The following is a 24533-nucleotide window of genomic DNA, read 5'->3' as shown; positions in this document are numbered from 1 at the left end:
ATAAATAAATATAAAAATAAAATATAAATGATTTATAATTTATACTTTAAATAGAAGTACGTAGGATCGATGTGCAGTCTTTGTAAAAGTCAGAGCACGTATAGACAGATAAGCCCCAGACCTCCCTGTTGAGGTTCCGGAAGACCAGTCAAAGCTAATTTCTGTAGTGTTTTCTAAAAAAAGGGACCAGTAGTGGACTGGCTGGCTATTTGTTCTACCGTTCAGGCATTTTCCAGCCAAGGTAAATCTCTCTGTTGGAATTGGAGTGGTGCCACAGTTTTCCAGGCATGCCACATCCAGAAGGAGCGGGGAGCCAGGCTGCACATCTACAGTTTGGTCAGCATAACTCTTCCTTCCATCCTTTTGAATCACTAGACGGAAGTAGTATAAAGCATTTCCTGGGAGGGATTCTGGTGGCATTGCTTGAACTGGACCTGAGGATGTTAACCATTTCAAATCCCTCTGGGATGGATGGCAGCTTTTTCCCGGGCTGACTTTCATGATTTTATAGTCTGACACCTCTTTAGTGCAGTACCAAGTAAATGTGATTCCCTGTAGTCCTTCCTGTGAATCAGGATCACAGGATGCGGAACCATCAAGAGTCCAATTATCATAAAATCCTACTGTGCAGAACGTGCCTCCTGCAATATTTGCCACTAGATCAGTGCTTTCGATCTGAACGTAAACTTTATCTGAGCCTCTGAGAACTGTTGTGGTCCTAATTGGGGTTATTGCAACAGTGAAATAAAAGACATACAACATGTTGACGCTCACGTGGTGGTGAAAGCACTTGGGTACAGTGCATGACGCAGATGAGCATTGCACTGTAAGCGCTGTGCAGCCGAGCAGCTGGAGGAGAAGGCAGACCGCTGCCGTTGAGGCCCACAGCGGAGGTGGGCGCACTGCTGCTGGAGCGTGGGCTGCAGGAGGCCAGTGGCTGGCACGTCCCAGTGGCTGGGGCCGCTCTCCAGGGGAACCAGAACCTCCTCCCGGCACCGCTGGCGAGCACGGTCTCGAGCTGTGGAAACAGCAGAACGCATGTGGGTTACCTTTGTAACTGCGTTTCTTTTACAGTCTGTTTTAGCTTTGTGGCTCTGTTGTTTGTTTGGGTGTAATGGCTACGGAGAGACTGCTAACCAACCCTGCCTATGCAATTTTATGCTAAGAGGGTTGCAGATTATCTGAAAGTTTTACTGAATCTTTCTATATTTTGTGTTTGTGAGACAGTTAGCTATAGGAGCGTTCTGATTTTTAGGAGTTAACCTCCATGTTAGAATGAGGTTAGCACTTCTTAACCAATGACGGACGAGTTCCTATGCTGCTTGTTATCCGGGACTGTGTGACTTGAAGTCCCTATTCTATAGACCATAATAACCTTACTCTCTAGACCATAACCAGAGCACGTAGGTTCTGTTGCATAGGTATAGGATAAGTTATTGGACAGCTTGACAAGGCCGATATCTAGCCGTCCAACTTGGCAACAAAACTTACTTTTGTAATACTAAAAAGCACACCCGCAGGTCAAGAGGACCCTTGCCCAGGTGAAGACCCTTCCCCTGCGCAAGCCTAGTAACAGAAGAGGATGACACACCACATATTATAATTATATGCAAATTACCAACCAGTCATTGTAACTGGGAGCGTATGACCTTGTAATTTTGTGTATAAATGTAACAGTGCAATCTGCACAGGTGCGCTCGATTTATGGAGATGCCACCGAGCACCCAGTGCTGCAGTAAAGGAGGGCCTGCTTCTTAATACTGCGTTGGTGTTGAGAGGTTTGATTCCGGATTTCGGTGACGAGAGGGAAAGAAAATCGTTTGACGCTCAGAGTCAGTGAGGAGCCTGTTGTATAGGGAGCTAATGAAACAGACTTGGACTCTCCTTGGGCTCTGCATATAGGGGAACTAAATGAAGGCTCAGCGGTGGGTCAGCTGTAACTACAGGGCCTGACTATGGTCGGAGTCCTCGCAGAAGACTCAGATCCCTGTAAGGAGCATGTGCGATGCTTCATTACCATAGTACGGCCTGTTGAATGAGTATGTTTGATTTTTCTGAGAAATGTAATGCATAATCCTCAGTGTAGCCTATATAATGTCGTTTGAGTGAACCATAGGGCACGCACCTGAGGCGGAACGATCCCCTGAGCATCCAGAGGTGCAACAACGAATGCCAGATTCTTAAAGCTACGTTGTTGTTAAGGCGTTCTTGTCGTTTCTGGTTTTGCTGACAGGTATACCCAGCGCCACAAGAAAGAAGTCTTTCGGGGCCGAGGACCGACAGCAAGCATAGCGGCCGGCAGCACCGCGGCCCCCGGCGGCTCGGGAGGGCAGGCAGGCGCTGGCAAGGGGCCGGGCGAGGCCCAGCGCTCCCCGCAGGCCCCGCCCGCTGGCGGCTCGGCCCCGCTGGCGGCCCGGCCCCGGCCCCGGCTCCGGCTCCGGCTCCTCCTGGGGCGGGGCCGCCGGCAGCGGAGCGGCTGCGGGGTCTCATGGCGCCGCTGAGGGACTGCCAGGTGAGGGCTGGCCTGAGGCGGAGCGGGACGGCGGGCGCCCTGCCTGGCCGCCCGGCCTGGCCCCGCCGCAGCGACCGAGCGCGGGGGCTGTGGCCGCTCTGCCCGTGGGCCCGGGCCCTGCCCCTGCCCCTGCCGGGCGCCCAGGGCCGGCGGGTGCGCGCCCTTGCCGTTGGGCCGGCGGGCGGGCGGGGAGAGGGGCTGCTGGCGGCGCTGGGTCTGTGCAGGGAGAGGAGCTGAGCCGGCTGAGGCTGGCGGGAGGGCGCCACTGGCGGGGCTCCTGTTGTCGCTCGTCTCCTTCAGCCCGTTACCGGCCGGGTTTCAGGTGGGGTGAGGCTGCCGTTGGGGTTTGCAAATGGCGACGAGGCCTCGCAGCCTTCGCTCCGAGCGGGGAAGCCACCCCGTGCCTGCGCAGGCTGAGTAATTGCTGTGCTTTCTTCCCGCTGAAGGTGGTTCTCCCGGTTGCTCCTTTTGTTGTCGTTTTGTAGTTAATTAGGCAGGGGGAGGTAAAAAAAGAAGTCTTGAAGGTCTTCTCAGAGTGTCATAGGTTCATGAGCGCCAGAGCTCTGGAGAAACGGAGGACGTGCTAAGAGCAGCCCTCAGCAAAAAACCAAACCCTACAGATAGTCACCGGATCTCGGGGACTAAAGTCGTAGCAGGAGAATGGTCAAGGCTTTGTGGCGAGAAGCGGTTAGAAGAGCCAAGGCAACGGCATTGTCTCCAAGGCGCATCACAAAGGAGGTTCCGCACCTGGCAACTGGAGAGGAGGATTATGGGAAATGAGCGTAACAGAACTCAATGGCCGCCATACTGTGAAGGGTAACTGGTAGTTTACCTTCTGGTAGTAACCCTCCGCTCTGATTTTTACCTACTCGCTCTCCTTGTCCCGTGGGTTTCCTCAGTCACAGTGTGATCCCTGAGTACAGACACGCCCCAAGACGAGTGTTCCAAGCAGCCTGGGCAGGACTGCTTGTGTAGGGCCCAGAGGACAAGGGTTACTGGCTCTTCTGTGCTCCCAGTAGCTCTTTGGTGCTTGGTTGACAGCACTAATTGGGTTTGGAGCAGCTCTGGTATGTCTCTGAGGAGTCAGCAGCTGTTACAGCGTTAGTTCTCTGCAGCCCATTGTCCTGGCGTGCTAACAGGAGGAGTAGTGGCATATCGTGATGGGATGCATCCTCCTGCTGCCATCCTCCTGTTGCCAGAGTGGGAGTCTTGCAGTGAGCTGTGAGTTATGTGGGCTGTAGCCTTGGCAGAGCAGAGGCTTTCTAGAGTGGGTCGAAGTAGCATGTACCTCAACTAGATCAGCAGAGTCCTTAGTGATGGGTGCAGGCCTTCCTAACCCTTGGTCTGCTGTTTTGTTCAGATGCTTATGCACAGACCTTTTTGTTCCTATGAATCTTAGCATTAACAAGTCTCAGAATGGGAAGACATTTTCTGTTTGGCAAGTACCTTGAGCTGTTGTGCAAAATCGGCGGTGGCAAAGAGAGCTGCTTGAAATGGAGCTTGTTTCTGATGACTGGTGATGAAGGTGGTTCCTGGCCTCTTTTGCAGGGTACCTTGAAAGGTAGCAGGCCTTACCTCACTACCCTCCTGACTTTTCTCTTTGCGCTGTTTCTGGATGTAGTATGAATGGTAAAAAACCCGTGCAATTTTATCTTCAGGTCTAGCCTTTCAGGCTTGTAGTTTTGAACGCTCTAGTGCCTGAGCCGTTGGAACGTGAGCCTTTAATCCAATCACAGTGGGAAAGTTTTAGGACATATTGACAAAGATGGCTTTGCCTGGTGACTTAAAATTTTTGACAGTTGGGTCATTAGAGCTCGGGAATACATTAAATTGTGAAATGAGACACAAGCTGAATTCTTGCAGCATCCACAAGGACTAGTCCCCCATTAGGAGGAGTCTGAATTGGCTTGCCCCCGGTCTGTTTTTATGTGATGCTGTACATTCCGCGTGCTGGCATAAAAGTGATGTTGAAGTGATTGGGGCAGCTCCTCAAATGTGTGTATGCTTAAACAGAGATGTATATGGGGTGCTGAATGTAAATGTGCTTGAGAAGCTCACAGTCTTAGAAGCGGTGATGGATGCAGTGTAGGAATGCTGAGTGGAGAGTACGTAGTAGAAATAAACCCAAGCGTTGTTCTAAATACCTGAATAGGTTACCAAGGGAAGCACCTCGGCTTGTGAGATGACTGGCTTTGTGGTTGTGTGGCCATCCCGTGGGGGAGAAGAGGCCTGCAAGCCACAGGAGATGACATGCCTGTTTGCTGTAGGCACCCACATGAGCAAGTTAAGCATTTTGAAATAGGCATTGGATTTTTGATTTTGTTGCCAGAGTTACTTAGGAGAGCAGTCATGGAGACAACCGTGGAACAGGGTGCTGTAGCTGCTGCAGCTTAATTCCAGCATTGAGTAAACTGTGCGTCTGCCTAATGAACTCTTTTTGTTCTCCAGCAGTCAGCAAGGAGATGTGGCACCTTGGTCAGTGTTGCGTAGCTTGTTAAGAAACTATGGCAGCCTGATTCTGTTTTGCATTTTAGCTTTATCAAATGGCCATGTTCTTGCTTTTTGTAAGGCTTGTGTACCAGTCTGTGGTCCAGCCTCTTTGTTGATTTAAGTCCAGTGGCCTGGTTAGTGGACTTGCTCTGCCAGGCTGTTTGGCCTGCAAGTTGCTTAAGGTATTGATTTCAGTTATAAAAGAGCGGGATTTTATTTAACCGTATCTCTACTTCACACGAGGTGTGTCTGCAGCAGTGGGACTAGCCTAAAGGTGAGCTGTAGTGAATTAAGAATGGGTCTCATTAGGAGATGTGTAGCCCATCAAGACCTTCTGTTACACTTTATAATTTTTTGCTTCTTTATTCCCACTGCTAGCCCCAACTAACTGAGTCTTCAGATGTAATACAACTGAACAAAAGGTTTGTGTGTCTGCCTGCATTGTCCTTTCAGCTTTTCTGTTTTTTTTTTCTTTTTCTTTTTTTTTTAAAAAAAAGCATAGTTGAAGAAAATGTCAGAACACCATCAATTTGAGAACCTGTTGATGTAGTCTGGAAAACGAGTGTGTAAAATGGGCGGGTTTGTATCTGCTTATTGTGCAGGCCTGGCGGGATGCTGGACTTGTCCTGTCCACGACTAGCAATGCAGCCTGTAAGCTCTTCGATGCTGCGCTGACGCAGGTATGACCAGGGGGAAGTAAGAAAATGTGATTTGAAGGGACTCGTGCCTGAAACAACCTTTGCTGTAGCTGATGTTTAAATTTCTTATCAACTGGGAGAGCGTCCAAGTCAGGCTGCCACAGGACTTCAGCCATCAGCAGGCAGCAGAAAACCCTGGTGGCAGAGGGCTATGCCGGATGCTGCAGCTGCGAGGAAACCTATCCCAGACTATCCCAGACGTGAGGCCTGCTGAGAAGAGATTAACCATTGATCCGTTGTATTTTTATTACTACCGTTTTTAACAGTACCGGCAGGCCGTGCCCATCGCAGCCAGGAGCCACGGGCTGGGGGCCGGTGGGCCAGGCTATCCCATCAGCCGTAAGGCTCCCCATAAACTCTCCGCATGGCGAAGAAAATGCAAGATTTAAACAAAATAAAGAAAAAAAGAACAATTCTGCAGTCTGCCTGTGATCAAAGTGAACGACCTGGAGGATGCCCCCAGCTTTATGAGTAAGGAATTGGGGGGTTAACCAAGCTGACCAGTCTTCCCAATTGACCTGGACATCTTCCCCTCGCCTGCGGCTAGTGTGTGGGCACGGCTTTACAGCGGAGAAGCCGACTAACCCCCTCCCAGGCCATGAAGCAGGATTGTGGAGACCACGGTTAACTGAACCACTGTTTATTTATGAACATAAATAAATAAATTTTGACAGGCAAATATTGCAAGATAAAGGTGGTCTTGAATACTAAACCTTTTCTTGTTCATATGAGAAGATAAACCATTTTTCTTCCATTTATTTTTCTGATCTTGAGCCCTGAATGTCGCTGGTGTCTTCTCTCAGTCCTCCCGTAGAGTTCACTGTGGAAAAGGTCAAGTTCGCTGGTTCTGGATGTTTTACAGATCAGAAGATAAAATATCCCTCTGAGCCTTTGCAATACAAAAGTAACCACTTGTGCTTCCTCAGGTGGTTCTTCATATACGGGTTGTTTCACATCTCCATAGGCAGACATAATAACAGCTTGGAAAAGACTGATCAAGACATAGGTCATCGCCAACATGAAAGAGGCTAGGAAAAAAACCCCATCCAGCAACGTGGATGAAAATGCAGTATTTCTGAAAGCTGAGATGCAGGAGAATATGGTCTGAGCTGAGTGAATCGTGCTATTGTAATTCCATTCATGCTGCCCAAAGACAAGGTAGCCAAAAGCCATAAATGCAAAGAAGTAAACCACCACCATGAGGGCCATTGAGGACATTCCAGGAAGGGCTGCCAAGATACATCTTCGTGCCAGGGGCACGCCATAAAAGAAGTGATGATATTTCAGAGTTTTCAAAATGAAAAAAAAACGCTAAAAAGCCCATAGTAATCCTTAAAATCTGATCTAAATGAGCAACTGCATGTAAAGGAATGAAATTGTTTGGGTGAAGGAAGTAGAAGTTCACTGTATCAGCTCCCACTTTGAACTTCATGACCTTTAAAATAACAAGGAACAGGAATACTAATTTTAGGCTGAAGTTTATCATATTGGAAATGTTTTTAATGTAATCAGGTTTTTCCTGGCCTATGATGTGAAGCTCTTCTGCAATGTAAATGAGCATAAAGGCAAGAACAATTACAAACACAAACATTGGAGCTTTAGTTTGCTGATGAAAAATGGGGAGTGCAAAAGAGTGTGCTGACAAACTTGGTTTTATGATCCCCAAATGAGACATCTCAAATATGACGGAGATGGCGCAAAAGAGGTCTGCATCTGAGTTAAATGTAGTTAGTTCGATGATCACCGCCCATGTCTTTTCATCAAGCCAGTTGCTCTGTTGTAGAGCACCCAGCCTTGTTGTTGAATTAGATCTTCCTTCTTCAGGGAAAAAGTAAAACGTGTATCCTGCTGGTCCATATGTGTGCAAATCTCCATATAAATAATACATCCATGGAGTCCTGTTTCGCTGGTAAGTGAAGCCACCGTCACTGCTGGCATCCTTGGAAACAGGCGGGTTGGCAACCTTTGTCCAAGTGCCAGCGTAGTCACCTTTCTCTGGTATGTCATGGCCGTATTTGCGAAGACGGTGGCTTTCACTGCTCACAGAGTTATTTGCAAAGCTGAGAGGACGGGAACATTTTTTCTCGGTACCTTCAGCCCGCAGTTGCCTCATCCTAGGCAAACCAATGATTTTGGACCAGCTCTCGGGAAGGAAGGTTGGCTGAATGTCACTGTGGATCAAAGGCAAGAATGAGTCTTTCACCCACACATAGATATGTTCTAGCTTATCTGCACTGGCGAGTCGTGGAGAGAATTGGTTATGGATGAACTGGTTGTAGTGGAAACTGTTGGCGTTCTCAGTGGAATAGGCAAAATTTAACAGCAGTGTTAAAAAGGCAAGATGACTGATGAAACTTTTGGCAAAAGTCAATGCCTTGCCTTTAATTTTTGCCCTTTTCAGCATGTTTGCAATTTCATCATTATCTAAAGGTTTATACTGCTTGCTGCCTCTGAGTTTAGCAAGTTTCCGGTGCTTCTCTCTCATCTCATCAGCCTTCATCATTTCTGTAGCCAGCTTCTTCTCAGAAGACTTTTAATGATTTAACCATGGGATGTTTTCACAGTATTTTGGATGAATTGTACTCATAGCTGAGAAAAAAATTATTTTGAGAATTGCAAGGAAAACGGTCTCAATATAGGAGATTGCAGATGCTAAAAGCCACTCTAGTGAAGTCTGATAGCCGTAAGACAAACCATAGGACACAATGAAAAACGACGATAGCCCACTTATAGCTGTAAGTAGTGCGCACAAGGCATAGTTGCACCACCAACAAAAAGCTATGCGTGGTCTCTTGCGAAAGAGCATGAAGGCACTGCTTAGTGGCTTGCTTTCTTTCTGCAAGTTGCCCCCTTCTTCTGTGTAATTATTACTAAAATTGGAGTCTGATGGTGGCCTTCTCTGGCAGGCCTTAGCCATTGGAGGGGAATTTGTGGTTCTTGTCTGCTCCTCTGCTCCAATTCCGTTTGCGTCCCTTTCAGAAACTGTGCGATTACTCCACTTTGGGGGATCTCCCTCGCTTCTTGTCTTTCTGGAACATGACAGGCTCTGTGAGTTCCTGGGACCAGGAAGGTTTTCCAACAGATGAATATTCGTCAGTTGTGCTGAAGTTTCTGGAAGGTACAATTTTTGCAAACTTTCCTCCGAGTTCTTCAGATTTCCGGACAGGAGGGGTGAATTTGCCTTTGGTTCCGTCTGAGCCACACCACGAGGAGAAGCTTTCTTCTGGGAATACTTCAGTAAGGCAATTATAATAATTTCCACAGGTCTGGTAATCAAAAGGCATTCAATTCCTACTGTTACTGCTTTCAAATACTGCAGGTATATTGGAGATTCTTCATCCTCGTCAGCGTTAAAGAACATAATGCCAACAAGCAAGTTCAATAATAATACTGCTAAACAGGCAGACAGACGTTGGAGCCTGCTGAAAGCGTCACTGGCAACGGCAGAAAAAACGGAGATCCACAGATGGCCCTCTTTCAGGCTGTTGGCAAAATCAATAGAAAAATAGTCGATTCTGAGCAGAGGTGTCTTGGGGTCTGTGATGGAAAATGTCCTTTCTAGTACATGATCACTCTTGTCAAGAGAGAGCCATTTCCGGCACATGAAAACCAGGTCTTCCTGGTGGACATATCCTCAACTTTGGCTCTGCTTAGGAACCAGCTTGGGGATGGGCCCTTGTTATTATGCCAGACCCTGAAGGAAGAAATGTCTCCCAAGTCTTTCTTGGTAGTCAACAGAAAGCAATCGGTGCTTCCTCGTTGGAAAGATGGAAAATGTGGGTGCCGTAAACAATGGACATCACTCCTGCCATTCTGGTTGATGAGCTGAAGAAAGACATCTGCTGTGGTTCCAGCTTCCCAGTAACTGCCTGTGTATAAAGTGACTAAATATCTGCCCTTATCAAAGGGGTCGTTGTCTGGCAGAACGATAAACTTGTCTTTCCTGTCCCTCTCAGCCCTGTCTTTTCTCACGGCCCGGAGGCACAAAAGAAAATAGACGGCAAAAATAAAGAGCACCGTTAATAATGTCACTGGGTTTTGAGGTATATCTGCTATCAGGATTTTTCCCAGATCTATTGCGTTGGGCGTAGCTATTACTTTGGCTGCCAGGAACCTGATGTCGTATGTGGACGCCTTTGACGCAGCGTGAACTGTCAGACTTCTGCGACTCTGCTTCATTTTGCAGACACAGTGTACCCTCTGCCAGTCAGTCAAGGAGCCAAGCCTGCACACGTCTTCTCTCCACAGACTTTGAACCCCGTCCAGAAATAAGCACTGATCACTAAAAACATGTATGCTCACCAGCCTCTGCGTTCGATACCTTACAACATACGATGTCAGCAAGACAATGGAGATGTTGTGAGGGTCTGTACCGCTTCCTTGAGCTGTGGTTGTCAACAGTGACTCTGGGAGACAGATAATATAGGGAGCCTGAATGTTACAGTCAGTGCTAGCTGTCTCATTTTCACTTGCCACTGTTGGCATGTTGTGAAAAGCAGCAAACGAGGCTGTGGGATGAGCATGAGTGACGCTGGTGCCTGTAAATACTAGCACCTTGAAAGTAACTTGTAATTTTGTCAGGATCCGGATGTATATGCTCTTGGTGTTTCTGTTGACTTCAAAACTAAATCCTCCAGTTGTGTAAGTTTGTGTTTTACCGGGTCCCATTGCTAACTGAAAAGTTGAAGTTTCCTTCTCTTTCCTAGCAACAGTAATTTCTGCTCCTTCAGGCGTGATCCCCAGTAGGTCTCCATTAGCCTTGCTCTCTGCCGTTTTAAACCCCAGGACCATTGTTTTGATTTCTGATGTGTGACCTAACCAAGGGAAAGGGTTCTCGTCGAACTCAAAAAGAGCAGTGGATATCACGGCATCATGCGGCAATCCTGAATACTTTCCCTTTCTCAGTGATAGATAAAAGCAATTCCTGCAGGTGTTGCTGGTAGAGAAAGCATTTGCAACGTTCCAGGTTTCCTCTTTCTTCAGCGTGATATTCCAGTGTTTTCTTTCCATTTGAGTCTCTGTTTCTCCAGGGACTTTGCCCTGGAAAACTATGTCCGTTAAATTTTCCGTGATGGAGAAGACTCGTTTAACTCCATTTACGTTGACGTTCCTGCAATGCAGAAGAGCAGCTCTCAGGATGTTGGACAAGCATCTTAGTATTCCACTGGTCTGAATTTCTGCCTCCTCAGACCAACGGCTCTCATTCCTCTGTATCTTCAGCACTCCCGTCACCTCTGTCAGTTTCCTAATGGCAAGATCTTGTGATCTAATATTCACTTCCTCAGCTTCCTTTGTGGCTTGAGAAAGAGAAGCAACTACTTGGTTGATTTCCATTGTGCTCTCAACTGAAATATTCAGGGCTGTCTCCAAGTCTCCAAGAGGGTGGCTACAGCTCGTAGGTCACATCGGGGGGGGGCAAAAGTGCCGTCCGGTGTCGTATCTTCCTCTTCCTGAAACGTCATCAGACGAATTTGAGGAGGATGGTGGGGAGAAGCTTTGTGATAAAAATACAGAGAAATCCTTACAGGAAGTAATAGATAAATTAAGAAAACTGGAAAATGAGTTGAAATGAACCTGTTTACTGCTTCAACACCTGTAATTCCTCCAGTTAGCCCAACTACCCCTTCGACGCTGAACTCAAGAAAAGATCCAATTCTACAGTGTTGGTCTGGTGTTGTTCGTGATGCTATTTTGGAAGGTGACTGGCAGGTGACTAGCACATTGGCTTGTCCAGTAGTGGTCAATAATCTTGGTGCATGTAATTGGGACGTGATTTATGGAAGGTTAATGATCAGATTTTAGCGATGGGAGTGTTGCAACCTGGTCTTCCAACTCCTACAACGATCCCTCAGAACTGGCAAAATTGTTGTGATAGACTTGAAAGACTGTTTCTTTACGATTCCCTTACACCCTGATGACATGCAAAGAGCCTCACTAATGATGATTTGCAACCATTCCAATCCTGGTTGCATGGCACCGAAGCCAACAGTCCTCGAACTTGTTCACCAGAACAGCGGGCTGCCCTAGAAGTTGTGTCCCGCAAGATTCAGACTGGCTGGTGTGGTCGCCGAATGGTGATTCATCCATTATCTTTTTTGGTTTGTAACGTGGCCACTTCACCTTTTGCCCTTTTTTTGCAATGGCAAAAGAAAAAGGGGGAAAATACAGCCATCGTTTTAGAGTGGTTGTTTTTGCCATTGCAACCCAGACATCGTATTTTAAGTCGTCCTGAAGCAGTAGCGGCCTTGGTGAGAAGAGGAAGAGACAGGATTGTTGAAATTGATGGGACTGAACCGGCAGATATCAGTATTCCAGTCCGTGGTGATGATTATGAGTGGCTCCTGAGACATTCAACAGCCATACAGGAAACCTTGATGGGTTATACAGGTGTTGTACACAACAACCGGCCAAAAGGACCTCTCTGGAAGATGTTAGAACATTACCAGTGGGTTGTGAGACCCTTATGCTCAAAAAGACCAGTTGACGGGCCAACGGTGTTTACAGATGCAGGACGAAAGATGAAGAAGGCTGCGTGTGTTTGACAATCCGATAATCAGTGGCAGAAACACGTGATCACCGGTGAACCACGGGACAACCTTCAAACCTTAGAACTGAAAGCAGTGTGTTGGGCATTGGGAAGCTGGAACGATACACCTGTAAACATAGTGTCAGACTCATTGTACGTAGTTGGTGTAGTACAGCGCATTGAAGATGCCTTGTTGAGAGAGACAAAGAACCAACATCTTGGTGAAATGTTTATACAACTGCGTAATACTCTTCGACAGAGAAAACATGAATATTGTATTATGCATATTGGAAGTCATCAGTGGACCATTGGTTTGGGCGAAGGTAATGCTAGAGCTGATGAAGCAGTCAGCTGTCTGGCAATAACTCCTCCAACAAATAAGTTAGAAGAAGCTCGTAACAGCCACGAGATGTTTCATCAGTATGCAAAGTCTTTACATGGACAGTATCAAATACCCATAGCAGATGCAAAGGGTATTGTTCGCTCCTGTCCTCAGTGTAGTCATCGTGGACCTGGTTTAGGGGTGGGCACTAACCCCAAAGGTCTGAAGGCACTTCAGGTTTGGCAAATGGATGTAACACATGTCCCTGACTTTGGGAAGCTTAAGTATGTGCATGTCACAATTGACACCTGTTCTCATTTTATATGGGCCACTGCACAAACCGGTGAAAAGGCATTACATGTGGAGAGACGCTTAATGTCTGGTTTTGCTGTCATGGGAGTACCTTTAGAAATAAAGACAGACAATGGTCCAGCATATAGTAGTCAACGAGTCGCTAGGTTTATGACAACTTGGGGAATTAAACGCGTTAAAGGGATTCCTCGCTCCCCAACGGGGCAAGCAGTTGTTGAAAGGGCAAACCGTACCCTGAAGGATTATCTTCGGAGACAGAAAGTATCGCAGGACATAGATGTAACTGAACGGTTGACTAAGGTGTTGTTTACCTTAAACTATCTCTCCCTTACGGAGGATAGAGAGGGACCACCTGTTGTTATACATCACCAAACCGTGCGAGGGAACCAAACAACTGCAGTTCCTGGTTTGAATGTTTTGTATAAAAATATGGCTTCAGGCATATGGGAAGGACCTAATCCAGTGTTACATATTGGTAGAGGTTATTTTGTATCTCCACAGATAAAGGACCTATATGGGTCCCTAGCAAGTTTGTGCGACCTGTATGTCAAGATCAGAAGATGGAAGAGAAGACTCAGAGCGAGCAGGCAGAATAAACTGTCTATGTTGTAAGGGATGTAACCCGCGGGTATTATGCCAATGTATGCTATGTGGGGTAAAACGGTTCTGTAAGCCAAAGCTTAAATGTAAATGGTGTAAAGACTGTATGTGTTTGATTAATAACTGGGCATGAAGCAAGAGAAAACATACGACTAGTGTAATACCATGCTGATTGGAGACAGCATACATCATCAGAACCTGTGAAAGCACAGATCTGTGGGGTGGAATGTTAAAAAAAAAAATTAAAAAAAAAAAAAAAAAGTGGAAATTGCAAGAGTAAACATGTTTGAGTGGTGGACTTGGTTTATGGTCTTGATGAATTCTTTACCCATTGGCCAAAGTATTTTTGACATCTTGCCTAGGACAAACATATGGGTGACATGGGCAAATATCACGGGAGTAACAGACTTCTGTTTAAGTCTGCAACAGGCAGACAACGCCTTTAGAACTTGTTTAATTGGTATTCCCCTGCAAGAGAATGAAACAAATTTTGGTGGGTTTTGCAACGTTAAAACAGTGGATCTGACTTCCAATCAGAATGGTACATGTATGAGTCCAAATGGGCAATATGTTTGGCCTTCTATGCGTAATGCAGCGTGGCAGAAGACGGTTATTGAGAATTTAAATCAGCCACATCATTTACCTTTGCAGGAGCTAGATCAATTGGCTAGCGTTGTACCTGTGGAATATGTTAATGTTACTGCAACTGATACGGCAGACTGTACCCACATGTCATCACCACTTCAACCTGTGAATGGCGCTGGAGTAATTTGGTTTGGTGACCTGTGACAGTTATGGCTAACACGTCAAGGTGAATGGGGGTTTTATACAGGGTTTCAAAATCTAACTGGTTCACCTGTTTGGGGTGAATTGAAAACTGGGGGTTTCCATATAGATGTATCAGGGGGTTATCAGTTGCACACCGGGAGTCTTTTTGATATGTGGGGACAGAGCGTGGCCAGGGATTCCTTTGTATCCTGTCGGTGGACCATGTTACTTAGGGCGTTTGACTTTGTTTGCTCCACATAGGGAAGACTTACTAAAAATGACTCAGCAATCTCATAGATCACGGAGGGCACTGCGCACCTTTGATGAAACATGTGATGACCGAGTCGATCTACATTCAGTAACAGCAAATGTCCTAGCCTCCATATTTATGCCGGGGGCAATGGCAGCATTAAATGCTAAGAACATATGAAGGTTAGCGTGCTGGGGAGAGAAACAATTTAATCTTACATCGCAGATTTTAAGTTGATTATTGCTTGATGTAGATAGTGTTAGGCATGCTACGTTACAAAATAGAGCTGCAATAGATTTTTTGTTATTAGCACATGGACACGGTTGTGAGGATTTTGAAGGGATGTGTTGTATGAACCTTTCCGATCATTCCATATCGATACACAAGAAGTTGTCACAACTGCAGGGAAACATGAAGCATATTCTTGCTGATGATAATCCCTTCGAGGAATGCTTGAGAGGATTGGGGGTAACAGGTTGGTTAAAGACGTTATTGATGGAAGGAATACGCTTTGTTATAATGATTATTGTAATGTTTTTAGGTTTTAGCTGTTTATTTTCTTGTTTGAAGAAAGGCTTAACATCTATTGTGAAACAGACATGGGTTGTCCAAAAAGAAAAAGGGGGATATATGTTACCATTGTCCAGGTTGGACAGGCCTGTTAGTTGAAGCTGCAGAGCAACTTTAAATTGTCCTTGGAACAAGCAGTGTGAGAAAGAAAAAAAGCTATGCACAAACAAGAAGCCAGGTGCAGAGCAAGTCCTAGGAACCACGGAATCAACACACTCTCATCGGCACACTCTGGTCAGGCGCCTGCAGCATGCTCACCAATCAGCGACACGAACGCCCACGTGACCAGAAACATTTATCCAATCACCTGTGTGTAAAGTCGTGTGAGCGGTCGGTTTAAGTTATAAATATGACCTGTTTGTTTAATGAAGTGAGCACGGCATGTAGCCATATTGGTGTGATTGTCATGACTTGGCCGACTCTCCATGGGGAACCGTCTTCGCTTCTCTCTCATCTCATCAGCCTTCATCATTTCTGTAGCCAGCTTCTTCTCAGAAGACTTTTAATGATTTAACCATGGGATGTTTTCACAGTATTTTGGATGAATTGTACTCATAGCTGAGAAAAAAATTATTTTGAGAATTGCAAGGAAAACGGTCTCAATATAGGAGATTGCAGATGCTAAAAGCCACTCTAGTGAGGTCTGATAGCCGTAAGACAAACCATAGGACACAATGAAAAACGACGATAGCCCACTTATAGCTGTAAGTAGTGCGCACAAGGCATAGTTGCACCACCAACAAAAAGCTATGCGTGGTCTCTTGCGAAAGAGCATGAAGGCACTGCTTAGTGGCTTGCTTTCTTTCTGCAAGTTGCCCCCTTCTTCTGTGTAATTATTACTAAAATTGGAGTCTGATGGTGGCCTTCTCTGGCAGGCCTTAGCCATTGGAGGGGAATTTGTGGTTCTTGTCTGCTCCTCTGCTCCAATTCCGTTTGCGTCTCTTTCAGAAACTGTGCGATTACTCCACTTTGGGGGATCTCCCTCGCTTCTTGTCTTTCTGGAACATGACAGGCTCTGTGAGTTCCTGGGACCAGGAAGGTTTTCCAACAGATGAATATTCGTCAGTTGTGCTGAAGTTTCTGGAAGGTACAATTTTTGCAAACTTTCCTCCGAGTTCTTCAGATTTCCGGACAGGAGGGGTGAATTTGCCTTTGGTTCCGTCTGAGCCACACCACGAGGAGAAGCTTTCTTCTGGGAATACTTCAGTAAGGCAATTATAATAATTTCCACAGGTCTGGTAATCAAAAGGCATTCAATTCCTACTGTTACTGCTTTCAAATACTGCAGGTATATTGGAGATTCTTCATCCTCGTCAGCGTTAAAGAACATAATGCCAACAAGCAAGTTCAATAATAATACTGCTAAACAGGCAGACAGACGTTGGAGCCTGCTGAAAGCGTCACTGGCAACGGCAGAAAAAACGGAGATCCACAGATGGCCCTCTTTCAGGCTGTTGGCAAAATCAATAGAAAAATAGTCGATTCTGAGCAGAGGTGTCTTGGGGTCTGTGACGGAAAATGTCCTTTCTAGTACATGATCACTCTTGTCAAGAGAGAGCCATTTCCGGCACATGAAGAACCAGGTCTTCCTGGTGGACATATCCTCAACTTTGGCTCTGCTTAAGAACCAGCTTGGGGATGGGCCCTTGTTATTATGCCAGACCCTGAAGGAAGAAATGTCTCCCAAGTCTTTCTTGGTAGTCAACAGAAAGCAATCGGTGCTTCCTCGTTGGAAAGATGGAAAATGTGGGTGCCGTAAACAATGGACATCACTCCTGCCATTCTGGCTGATGAGCTGAAGAAAGACATCTGCTGTGGTTCCAGCTTCCCAGTAACTGCCTGTGTATAAAGTGACTAAATATCTGCCCTTATCAAAGGGGTCGTTGTCTGGCAGAACGATAATCTTGTCTTTCCTGTCCCTCTCAGCCCTGTCTTTTCTCACGGCCCGGAGGCACAAAAGAAAATAGACGGCAAAAATAAAGAGCACCGTTAATAATGTCACTGGGTTTTGAGGTATATCTGCTATCAGGATTTTTCCCAGATCTATTGCGTTGGGCGTAGCTATTACTTTGGCTGCCAGGAACCTGATGTCGTATGTGGACGCCTTTGACGCAGCGTGAACTGTCAGACTTCTGCGACTCTGCTTCATTTTGCAGACACAGTGTACCCTCTGCCAGTCAGTCAAGGAGCCAAGCCTGCACACGTCTTCTCTCCACAGACTTTGAACCCCGTCCAGAAATAAGCACTGATCACTAAAAACATGTATGCTCACCAGCCTCTGCGTTCGATACCTTACAACATACGATGTCAGCAAGACAATGGAGATGTTGTGAGGGTCTGTACCGCTTCCTTGAGCTGTGGTTGTCAACAGTGACTCTGGGAGACAGATAATATAGGGAGCCTGAATGTTACAGTCAGTGCTAGCTGTCTCATTTTCACTTGCCACTGTTGGCATGTTGTGAAAAGCAGCAAACGAGGCTGTGGGATGAGCATGAGTGACGCTGGTGCCTGTAAATACTAGCACCTTGAAAGTAACTTGTAATTTTGTCAGGATCCGGATGTATATGCTCTTGGTGTTTCTGTTGACTTCAAAACTAAATCCTCCAGTTGTGTAAGTTTGTGTTTTACCGGGTCCCATTGCTAACTGAAAAGTTGACGTTTCCTTCTCTTTCCTAGCAACAGTAATTTCTGCTCCTTCAGGCGTGATCCCCAGTAGGTCTCCATTAGCCTTGCTCTCTGCCGTTTTAAACCCCAGGACCATTGTTTTGATTTCTGATGTGTGACCTAACCAAGGGAAAGGGTTCTCGTCGAACTCAAAAAGAGCAGTGGATATCACGGCATCATGCGGCAATCCTGAATACTTTCCCTTTCTCAGTGATAGATAAAAGCAATTCCTGCAGGTGTTGCTGGTAGAGAAAGCATTTGCAACGTTCCAGGTTTCCTCGTTCTTCAGCGTGATATTCCAGTGTTTTGTTTCCATTTGAGTCTCTGTTTCTCCAGGGACTTTGCCCTGGAAAACTATGTCCGTTAAATTTTCCGTGATGGAGAAGACTCGTTTAACTCCATTTACGTTGACGTTCCTGCAATGCAGAAGAGCAGCTCTCAGGATGTTGGACAAGCATCTTGGTATTCCACTGGTCTGAATTTCTGCCTCCTCAGACCAACGGCTCTCATTCCTCTGTATCTTCAGCACTCCCGTCACCTCTGTCAGTTTCCTAATGGCAAGATCTTGTGATCTAATATTCACTTCCTCAGCTTCCTTTGTGGCTTGAGAAAGAGAAGCAACTACTTGGTTGATTTCCATTGTGCTCTCAACTGAAATATTCAGGGCTGTTTTAACCAGGTTTTCCCAAAACTGAGCCTTAGGGAGGTGGCGAGCTGGTGCTGCTTTAATATAGTTTAAGACTGAGGCTACCAGATAAGCCAAATAACCTGCTCTAATATAATCTCTAACATAATTGCTTACTGAGGCCAGCAGTTCATGGTATACAACAGCTAGTGGTCGACTGTTAATTGGGTTCCGCACACGGACATATAAACTCACTTGGGTAAATGCCCCAAGGGAATCACAGACTTGAACACAAAGTGTCAAGGTGTACTTCTGAGAGGGCACTCCAACTGGGAGAAGAGATGGGGGAGTTTTAGGCTGATAACCAAAGTACAGAATTGTGCCAAATGTATTTTCTGCCACAGAAGTTATTTTGGCAGTTTTGGGTGCATCGGAAGCTACTATCACTTTATATGTCAGAGGTAAATCGCTGTCAGAAAATCCACTGCACTGAACAACAAATTTTGTCAGAAAGGCTGTGCCCTGGTGTGGGTTGATGGTACACTTGCCAGCCCTAGGAGGAGAATTTACCTTAAATGCATGTCTGTAGACTGAGGACCTACCATCCCGAGTTTATATTTTTTATTACTTATATTTATATAAATATAAATTATGAATATAATTTATTTATATTTATATAAATAAATATAAAAATAAAATATAAATGATTTATAATTTATACTTTAAATAGAAGTACGTAGGATCGATGTGCAGTCTTTGTAAAAGTCAGAGCACGTATAGACAGATAAGCCCCAGACCTCCCTGTTGAGGTTCCGGAAGACCAGTCAAAGCTAATTTCTGTAGTGTTTTCTAAAAAAAGGGACCAGTAGTGGACTGGCTGGCTATTTGTTCTACCGTTCAGGCATTTTCCAGCCAAGGTAAATCTCTCTGTTGGAATTGGAGTGGTGCCACAGTTTTCCAGGCATGCCACATCCAGAAGGAGCGGGGAGCCAGGCTGCACATCTACAGTTTGGTCAGCATAACTCTTCCTTCCATCCTTTTGAATCACTAGACGGAAGTAGTATAAAGCATTTCCTGGGAGGGATTCTGGTGGCATTGCTTGAACTGGACCTGAGGATGTTAACCATTTCAAATCCCTCTGGGATGGATGGCAGCTTTTTCCCGGGCTGACTTTCATGATTTTATAGTCTGACACCTCTTTAGTGCAGTACCAAGTAAATGTGATTCCCTGTAGTCCTTCCTGTGAATCAGGATCACAGGATGCGGAACCATCAAGAGTCCAATTATCATAAAATCCTACTGTGCAGAACGTGCCTCCTGCAATATTTGCCACTAGATCAGTGCTTTCGATCTGAACGTAAACTTTATCTGAGCCTCTGAGAACTGTTGTGGTCCTAATTGGGGTTATTGCAACAGTGAAATAAAAGACATACAACATGTTGACGCTCACGTGGTGGTGAAAGCACTTGGGTACAGTGCATGACGCAGATGAGCATTGCACTGTAAGCGCTGTGCAGCCGAGCAGCTGGAGGAGAAGGCAGACCGCTGCCGTTGAGGCCCACAGCGGAGGTGGGCGCACTGCTGCTGGAGCGTGGGCTGCAGGAGGCCAGTGGCTGGCACGTCCCAGTGGCTGGGGCCGCTCTCCAGGGGAACCAGAACCTCCTCCCGGCACCGCTGGCGAGCACGGTCTCGAGCTGTGGAAACAGCAGAACGCATGTGGGTTACCTTTGTAACTGCGTTTCTTTTACAGTCTGTTTTAGCTTTGTGGCTCTGTTGTTTGTTTGGGTGTAATGGCTACGGAGAGACTGCTAACCAACCCTGCCTATGCAATTTTATGCTAAGAGGGTTGCAGATTATCTGAAAGTTTTACTGAATCTTTCTATATTTTGTGTTTGTGAGACAGTTAGCTATAGGAGCGTTCTGATTTTTAGGAGTTAACCTCCATGTTAGAATGAGGTTAGCACTTCTTAACCAATGACGGACGAGTTCCTATGCTGCTTGTTATCCGGGACTGTGTGACTTGAAGTCCCTATTCTATAGACCATAATAACCTTACTCTCTAGACCATAACCAGAGCACGTAGGTTCTGTTGCATAGGTATAGGATAAGTTATTGGACAGCTTGACAAGGCCGATATCTAGCCGTCCAACTTGGCAACAAAACTTACTTTTGTAATACTAAAAAGCACACCCGCAGGTCAAGAGGACCCTTGCCCAGGTGAAGACCCTTCCCCTGCGCAAGCCTAGTAACAGAAGAGGATGACACACCACATATTATAATTATATGCAAATTACCAACCAGTCATTGTAACTGGGAGCGTATGACCTTGTAATTTTGTGTATAAATGTAACAGTGCAATCTGCACAGGTGCGCTCGATTTATGGAGATGCCACCGAGCACCCAGTGCTGCAGTAAAGGAGGGCCTGCTTCTTAATACTGCGTTGGTGTTGAGAGGTTTGATTCCCGATTTCGGTGACGAGAGGGAAAGAAAATCGTTTGACGCTCAGAGTCAGTGAGGAGCCTGTTGTATAGGGAGCTAATGAAACAGACTTGGACTCTCCTTGGGCTCTGCATATAGGGGAACTAAATGAAGGCTCAGCGGTGGGTCAGCTGTAACTACAGGGCCTGACTATGGTCGGAGTCCTCGCAGAAGACTCAGATCCCTGTAAGGAGCATGTGCGATGCTTCATTACCATAGTACGGCCTGTTGAATGAGTATGTTTGATTTTTCTGAGAAATGTAATGCATAATCCTCAGTGTAGCCTATATAATGTCGTTTGAGTGAACCATAGGGCACGCACCTGAGGCGGAACGATCCCCTGAGCATCCAGAGGTGCAACAACGAATGCCAGATTCTTAAAGCTACGTTGTTGTTAAGGCGTTCTTGTCGTTTCTGGTTTTGCTGACAGGTATACCCAGCGCCACAAGAAAGAAGTCTTTCGGGGCCGAGGACCGACAGCAAGCATAGCGGCTGGCAGCACCGCGGCCCCCGGCGGCTCGGGAGGGCAGGCAGGCGCTGGCAAGGGGCCGGGCGAGGCCCAGCGCTCCCCGCAGGCCCCGCCCGCTGGCGGCTCGGCCCCGCTGGCGGCCTGGCCCCGGCCCCGGCCCCGGCTCTGGCTCCTCCTGGGGCGGGGCCGCCGGCAGCGGAGCGGCTGCGGGGTCTCATGGCGCCGCTGAGGGACTGCCAGGTGAGGGCTGGCCTGAGGCGGAGCGGGACGGCGGGCGCCCTGCCTGGCCGCCCGGCCTGGCCCCGCCGCAGCGACCGAGCGCGGGGGCTGTGGCCGCTCTGCCCGTGGGCCCGGGCCCTGCCCCTGCCCCTGCCGGGCGCCCAGGGCCGGTGGGTGCGCGCCCTTGCCGTTGGGCCGGCGGGCGGGCGGGGAGAGGGGCTGCTGGCGGCGCTGGGTCTGTGCAGGGAGAGGAGCTGAGCCGGCTGAGGCTGGCGGGAGGGCGCCACTGGCGGGGCTCCTGTTGTCGCTCGTCTCCTTCAGCCCGTTACCGGCCGGGTTTCAGGTGGGGTGAGGCTGCCGTTGGGGTTTGCAAATGGCGACGAGGCCTCGCAGCCTTCGCTCCGAGCGGGGAAGCCACCCCGTGCCTGCGCAGGCTGAGTAATTGCTGTGCTTTCTTCCTGCTGAAGGTGGTTCTCCCGGTTGCTCCTTTTGTTGTCGTTTTGTAGTTAATTAGGCAGGGGGAGGTAAAAAAAGAAGTCTTGAAGGTCTTCTCAGAGTGTCATAGGTTCATGAGCGCCAGAGCTCTGGAGAAACGGAGGACGTGCTAAGAGCAGCCCTCAGCAAAAAACCAAACCCTACAGATAGTCACCGGATCTCGGGGACTAAAGTCGTAGCAGGAGAATGGTCAAGGCTTTGTGGCGAGAAGCGGTTAGAAGAGCCAAGGCAACGGCATTGTCTCCAAGGCGCATCACAAAGGAGGTTCCGCACCTGGCAACTGGAGAGGAGGATTATGGGAAATGAGCGTAACAGAACTCAATGGCCGCCATACTGTGAAGGGTAACTGGTAGTTTACCTTCTGGTAGTAACCCTCCGCTCTGATTTTTACCTACTCGCTCTCCTTGTCCCGTGGGTTTCCTCAGTCACAGTGTGATCCCTGAGTACAGACACGCCCCAAGACGAGTGTTCCAAGCAGCCTGGGCAGGACTGCTTGTGTAGGGCCCAGAGGACAAGGGTTACTGGCTCTTCTGTGCTCCCAGTAGCTCTTTGGTGCTTGGTTGACAGCACTAATTGGGTTTGGAGCAGCTCTGGTATGTCTCTGAGGAGTCAGCAGCTGTTACAGCGTTAGTTCTCTGCAGCCCATTGTCCTGGCGTGCTAACAGGAGGAGTAGTGGCATATCGTGATGGGATGCATCCTCCTGCTGCCATCCTCCTGTTGCCAGAGTGGGAGTCTTGCAGTGAGCTGTGAGTTATGTGGGCTGTAGCCTTGGCAGAGCAGAGGCTTTCTAGAGTGGGTCGAAGTAGCATGTACCTCAACTAGATCAGCAGAGTCCTTAGTGATGGGTGCAGGCCTTCCTAACCCTTGGTCTGCTGTTTTGTTCAGATGCTTATGCACAGACCTTTTTGTTCCTATGAATCTTAGCATTAACAAGTCTCAGAATGGGAAGACATTTTCTGTTTGGCAAGTACCTTGAGCTGTTGTGCAAAATCGGCGGTGGCAAAGAGAGCTGCTTGAAATGGAGCTTGTTTCTGATGACTGGTGATGAAGGTGGTTCCTGGCCTCTTTTGCAGGGTACCTTGAAAGGTAGCAGGCCTTACCTCACTACCCTCCTGACTTTTCTCTTTGCGCTGTTTCTGGATGTAGTATGAATGGTAAAAAACCCGTGCAATTTTATCTTCAGGTCTAGCCTTTCAGGCTTGTAGTTTTGAACGCTCTAGTGCCTGAGCCGTTGGAACGTGAGCCTTTAATCCAATCACAGTGGGAAAGTTTTAGGACATATTGACAAAGATGGCTTTGCCTGGTGACTTAAAATTTTTGACAGTTGGGTCATTAGAGCTCGGGAATACATTAAATTGTGAAATGAGACACAAGCTGAATTCTTGCAGCATCCACAAGGACTAGTCCCCCATTAGGAGGAGTCTGAATTGGCTTGCCCCCGGTCTGTTTTTATGTGATGCTGTACATTCCGCGTGCTGGCATAAAAGTGATGTTGAAGTGATTGGGGCAGCTCCTCAAATGTGTGTATGCTTAAACAGAGATGTATATGGGGTGCTGAATGTAAATGTGCTTGAGAAGCTCACAGTCTTAGAAGCGGTGATGGATGCAGTGTAGGAATGCTGAGTGGAGAGTACGTAGTAGAAATAAACCCAAGCGTTGTTCTAAATACCTGAATAGGTTACCAAGGGAAGCACCTCGGCTTGTGAGATGACTGGCTTTGTGGTTGTGTGGCCATCCCGTGGGGGAGAAGAGGCCTGCAAGCCACAGGAGATGACATGTCTGTTTGCTGTAGGCACCCACATGAGCAAGTTACGCATTTTGAAATAGGCATTGGATTTTTGATTTTGTCGCCAGAGTTACTTAGGAGAGCAGTCATGGAGACAACCGTGGAACAGGGTGCTGTAGCTGCTGCAGCTTAATTCCAGCATTGAGTAAACTGTGCGTCTGCCTAATGAACTCTTTTTGTTCTCCAGCAGTCAGCAAGGAGATGTGGCACCTTGGTCAGTGTTGCGTAGCTTGTTAAGAAACTATGGCAGCCTGATTCTGTTTTGCATTTTAGCTTTATCAAATGGCCATGTTCTTGCTTTTTGTAAGGCTTGTGTACCAGTCTGTGGTCCAGCCTCTTTGTTGATTTAAGTCCAGTGGCCTGGTTAGTGGACTTGCTCTGCCAGGCTGTTTGGCCTGCAAGTTGCTTAAGGTATTGATTTCAGTTATAAAAGAGCGGGATTTTATTTAACCGTATCTCTACTTCACACGAGGTGTGTCTGCAGCAGTGGGACTAGCCTAAAGGTGAGCTGTAGTGAATTAAGAATGGGTCTCATTAGGAGATGTGTAGCCCATCAAGACCTTCTGTTACACTTTATAATTTTTTGCTTCTTTATTCCCACTGCTAGCCCCAACTAACTGAGTCTTCAGATGTAATACAACTGAACAAAAGGTTTGTGTGTCTGCCTGCATTGTCCTTTCAGCTTTTCTGGTTTTTTTTTCTTTTTCTTTTTTTTTTAAAAAAAAGCATAGTTGAAGAAAATGTCAG

At 47.0% G+C, this 24533-nt stretch overlaps 2 protein-coding genes and 2 pseudogenes across 4 annotated transcripts; all 4 read right to left on the bottom strand.

Annotated features, from left to right (window-relative positions):
- Positions 1-39: 39 nt before the first annotated feature.
- Positions 40-1736, bottom strand: LOC308065542 (polycystin family receptor for egg jelly-like; the record flags this gene model as incomplete). Its single annotated transcript, XM_080391605.1, has 1 exon — positions 40-1736. The coding sequence occupies exon 1, from the start codon at positions 760-762 to the stop codon at positions 40-42; it is 723 nt and encodes a 240-aa protein (XP_080247731.1). The 5' UTR covers positions 763-1736.
- Positions 1737-6382: 4646 nt separating this feature from the next.
- On the bottom strand, positions 6383-18949 carry LOC308065541 (polycystin family receptor for egg jelly-like; annotated as a pseudogene). The gene is made up of 2 exons: positions 15601-18949; positions 6383-8289 (listed from the first exon to the last, which is right to left on the bottom strand). The product of its transcript is annotated as a polycystin family receptor for egg jelly-like (transcript).
- Positions 8428-11034, bottom strand: LOC308066632 (polycystin family receptor for egg jelly-like; annotated as a pseudogene). Its single transcript has 2 exons — positions 8609-11034; positions 8428-8433 (listed from the first exon to the last, which is right to left on the bottom strand). The product of its transcript is annotated as a polycystin family receptor for egg jelly-like (transcript).
- A 103-nt stretch (positions 18950-19052) lies between the features above and the next one.
- LOC308065540 (polycystin family receptor for egg jelly-like) lies at positions 19053-21002 on the bottom strand (the record flags this gene model as incomplete). The annotated part of the gene is made up of 1 exon (XM_080391604.1): positions 19053-21002. Exon 1 carries the CDS (start codon positions 19773-19775, stop codon positions 19053-19055), a length of 723 nt encoding a protein of 240 aa, XP_080247730.1. The 5' UTR covers positions 19776-21002.
- Between the last annotated feature and the right edge of the window lie 3531 nt (positions 21003-24533).

Source organism: Falco punctatus (assembly GCF_963210335.1).
Source record: "Falco punctatus genome assembly, chromosome: 6".
NCBI lineage: Eukaryota > Metazoa > Chordata > Aves > Falconiformes > Falconidae > Falco > Falco punctatus.
The sequence above is the reverse complement of the archived record's forward strand: the minus strand, read 5'-3'. Positions and strand labels throughout refer to the sequence as shown.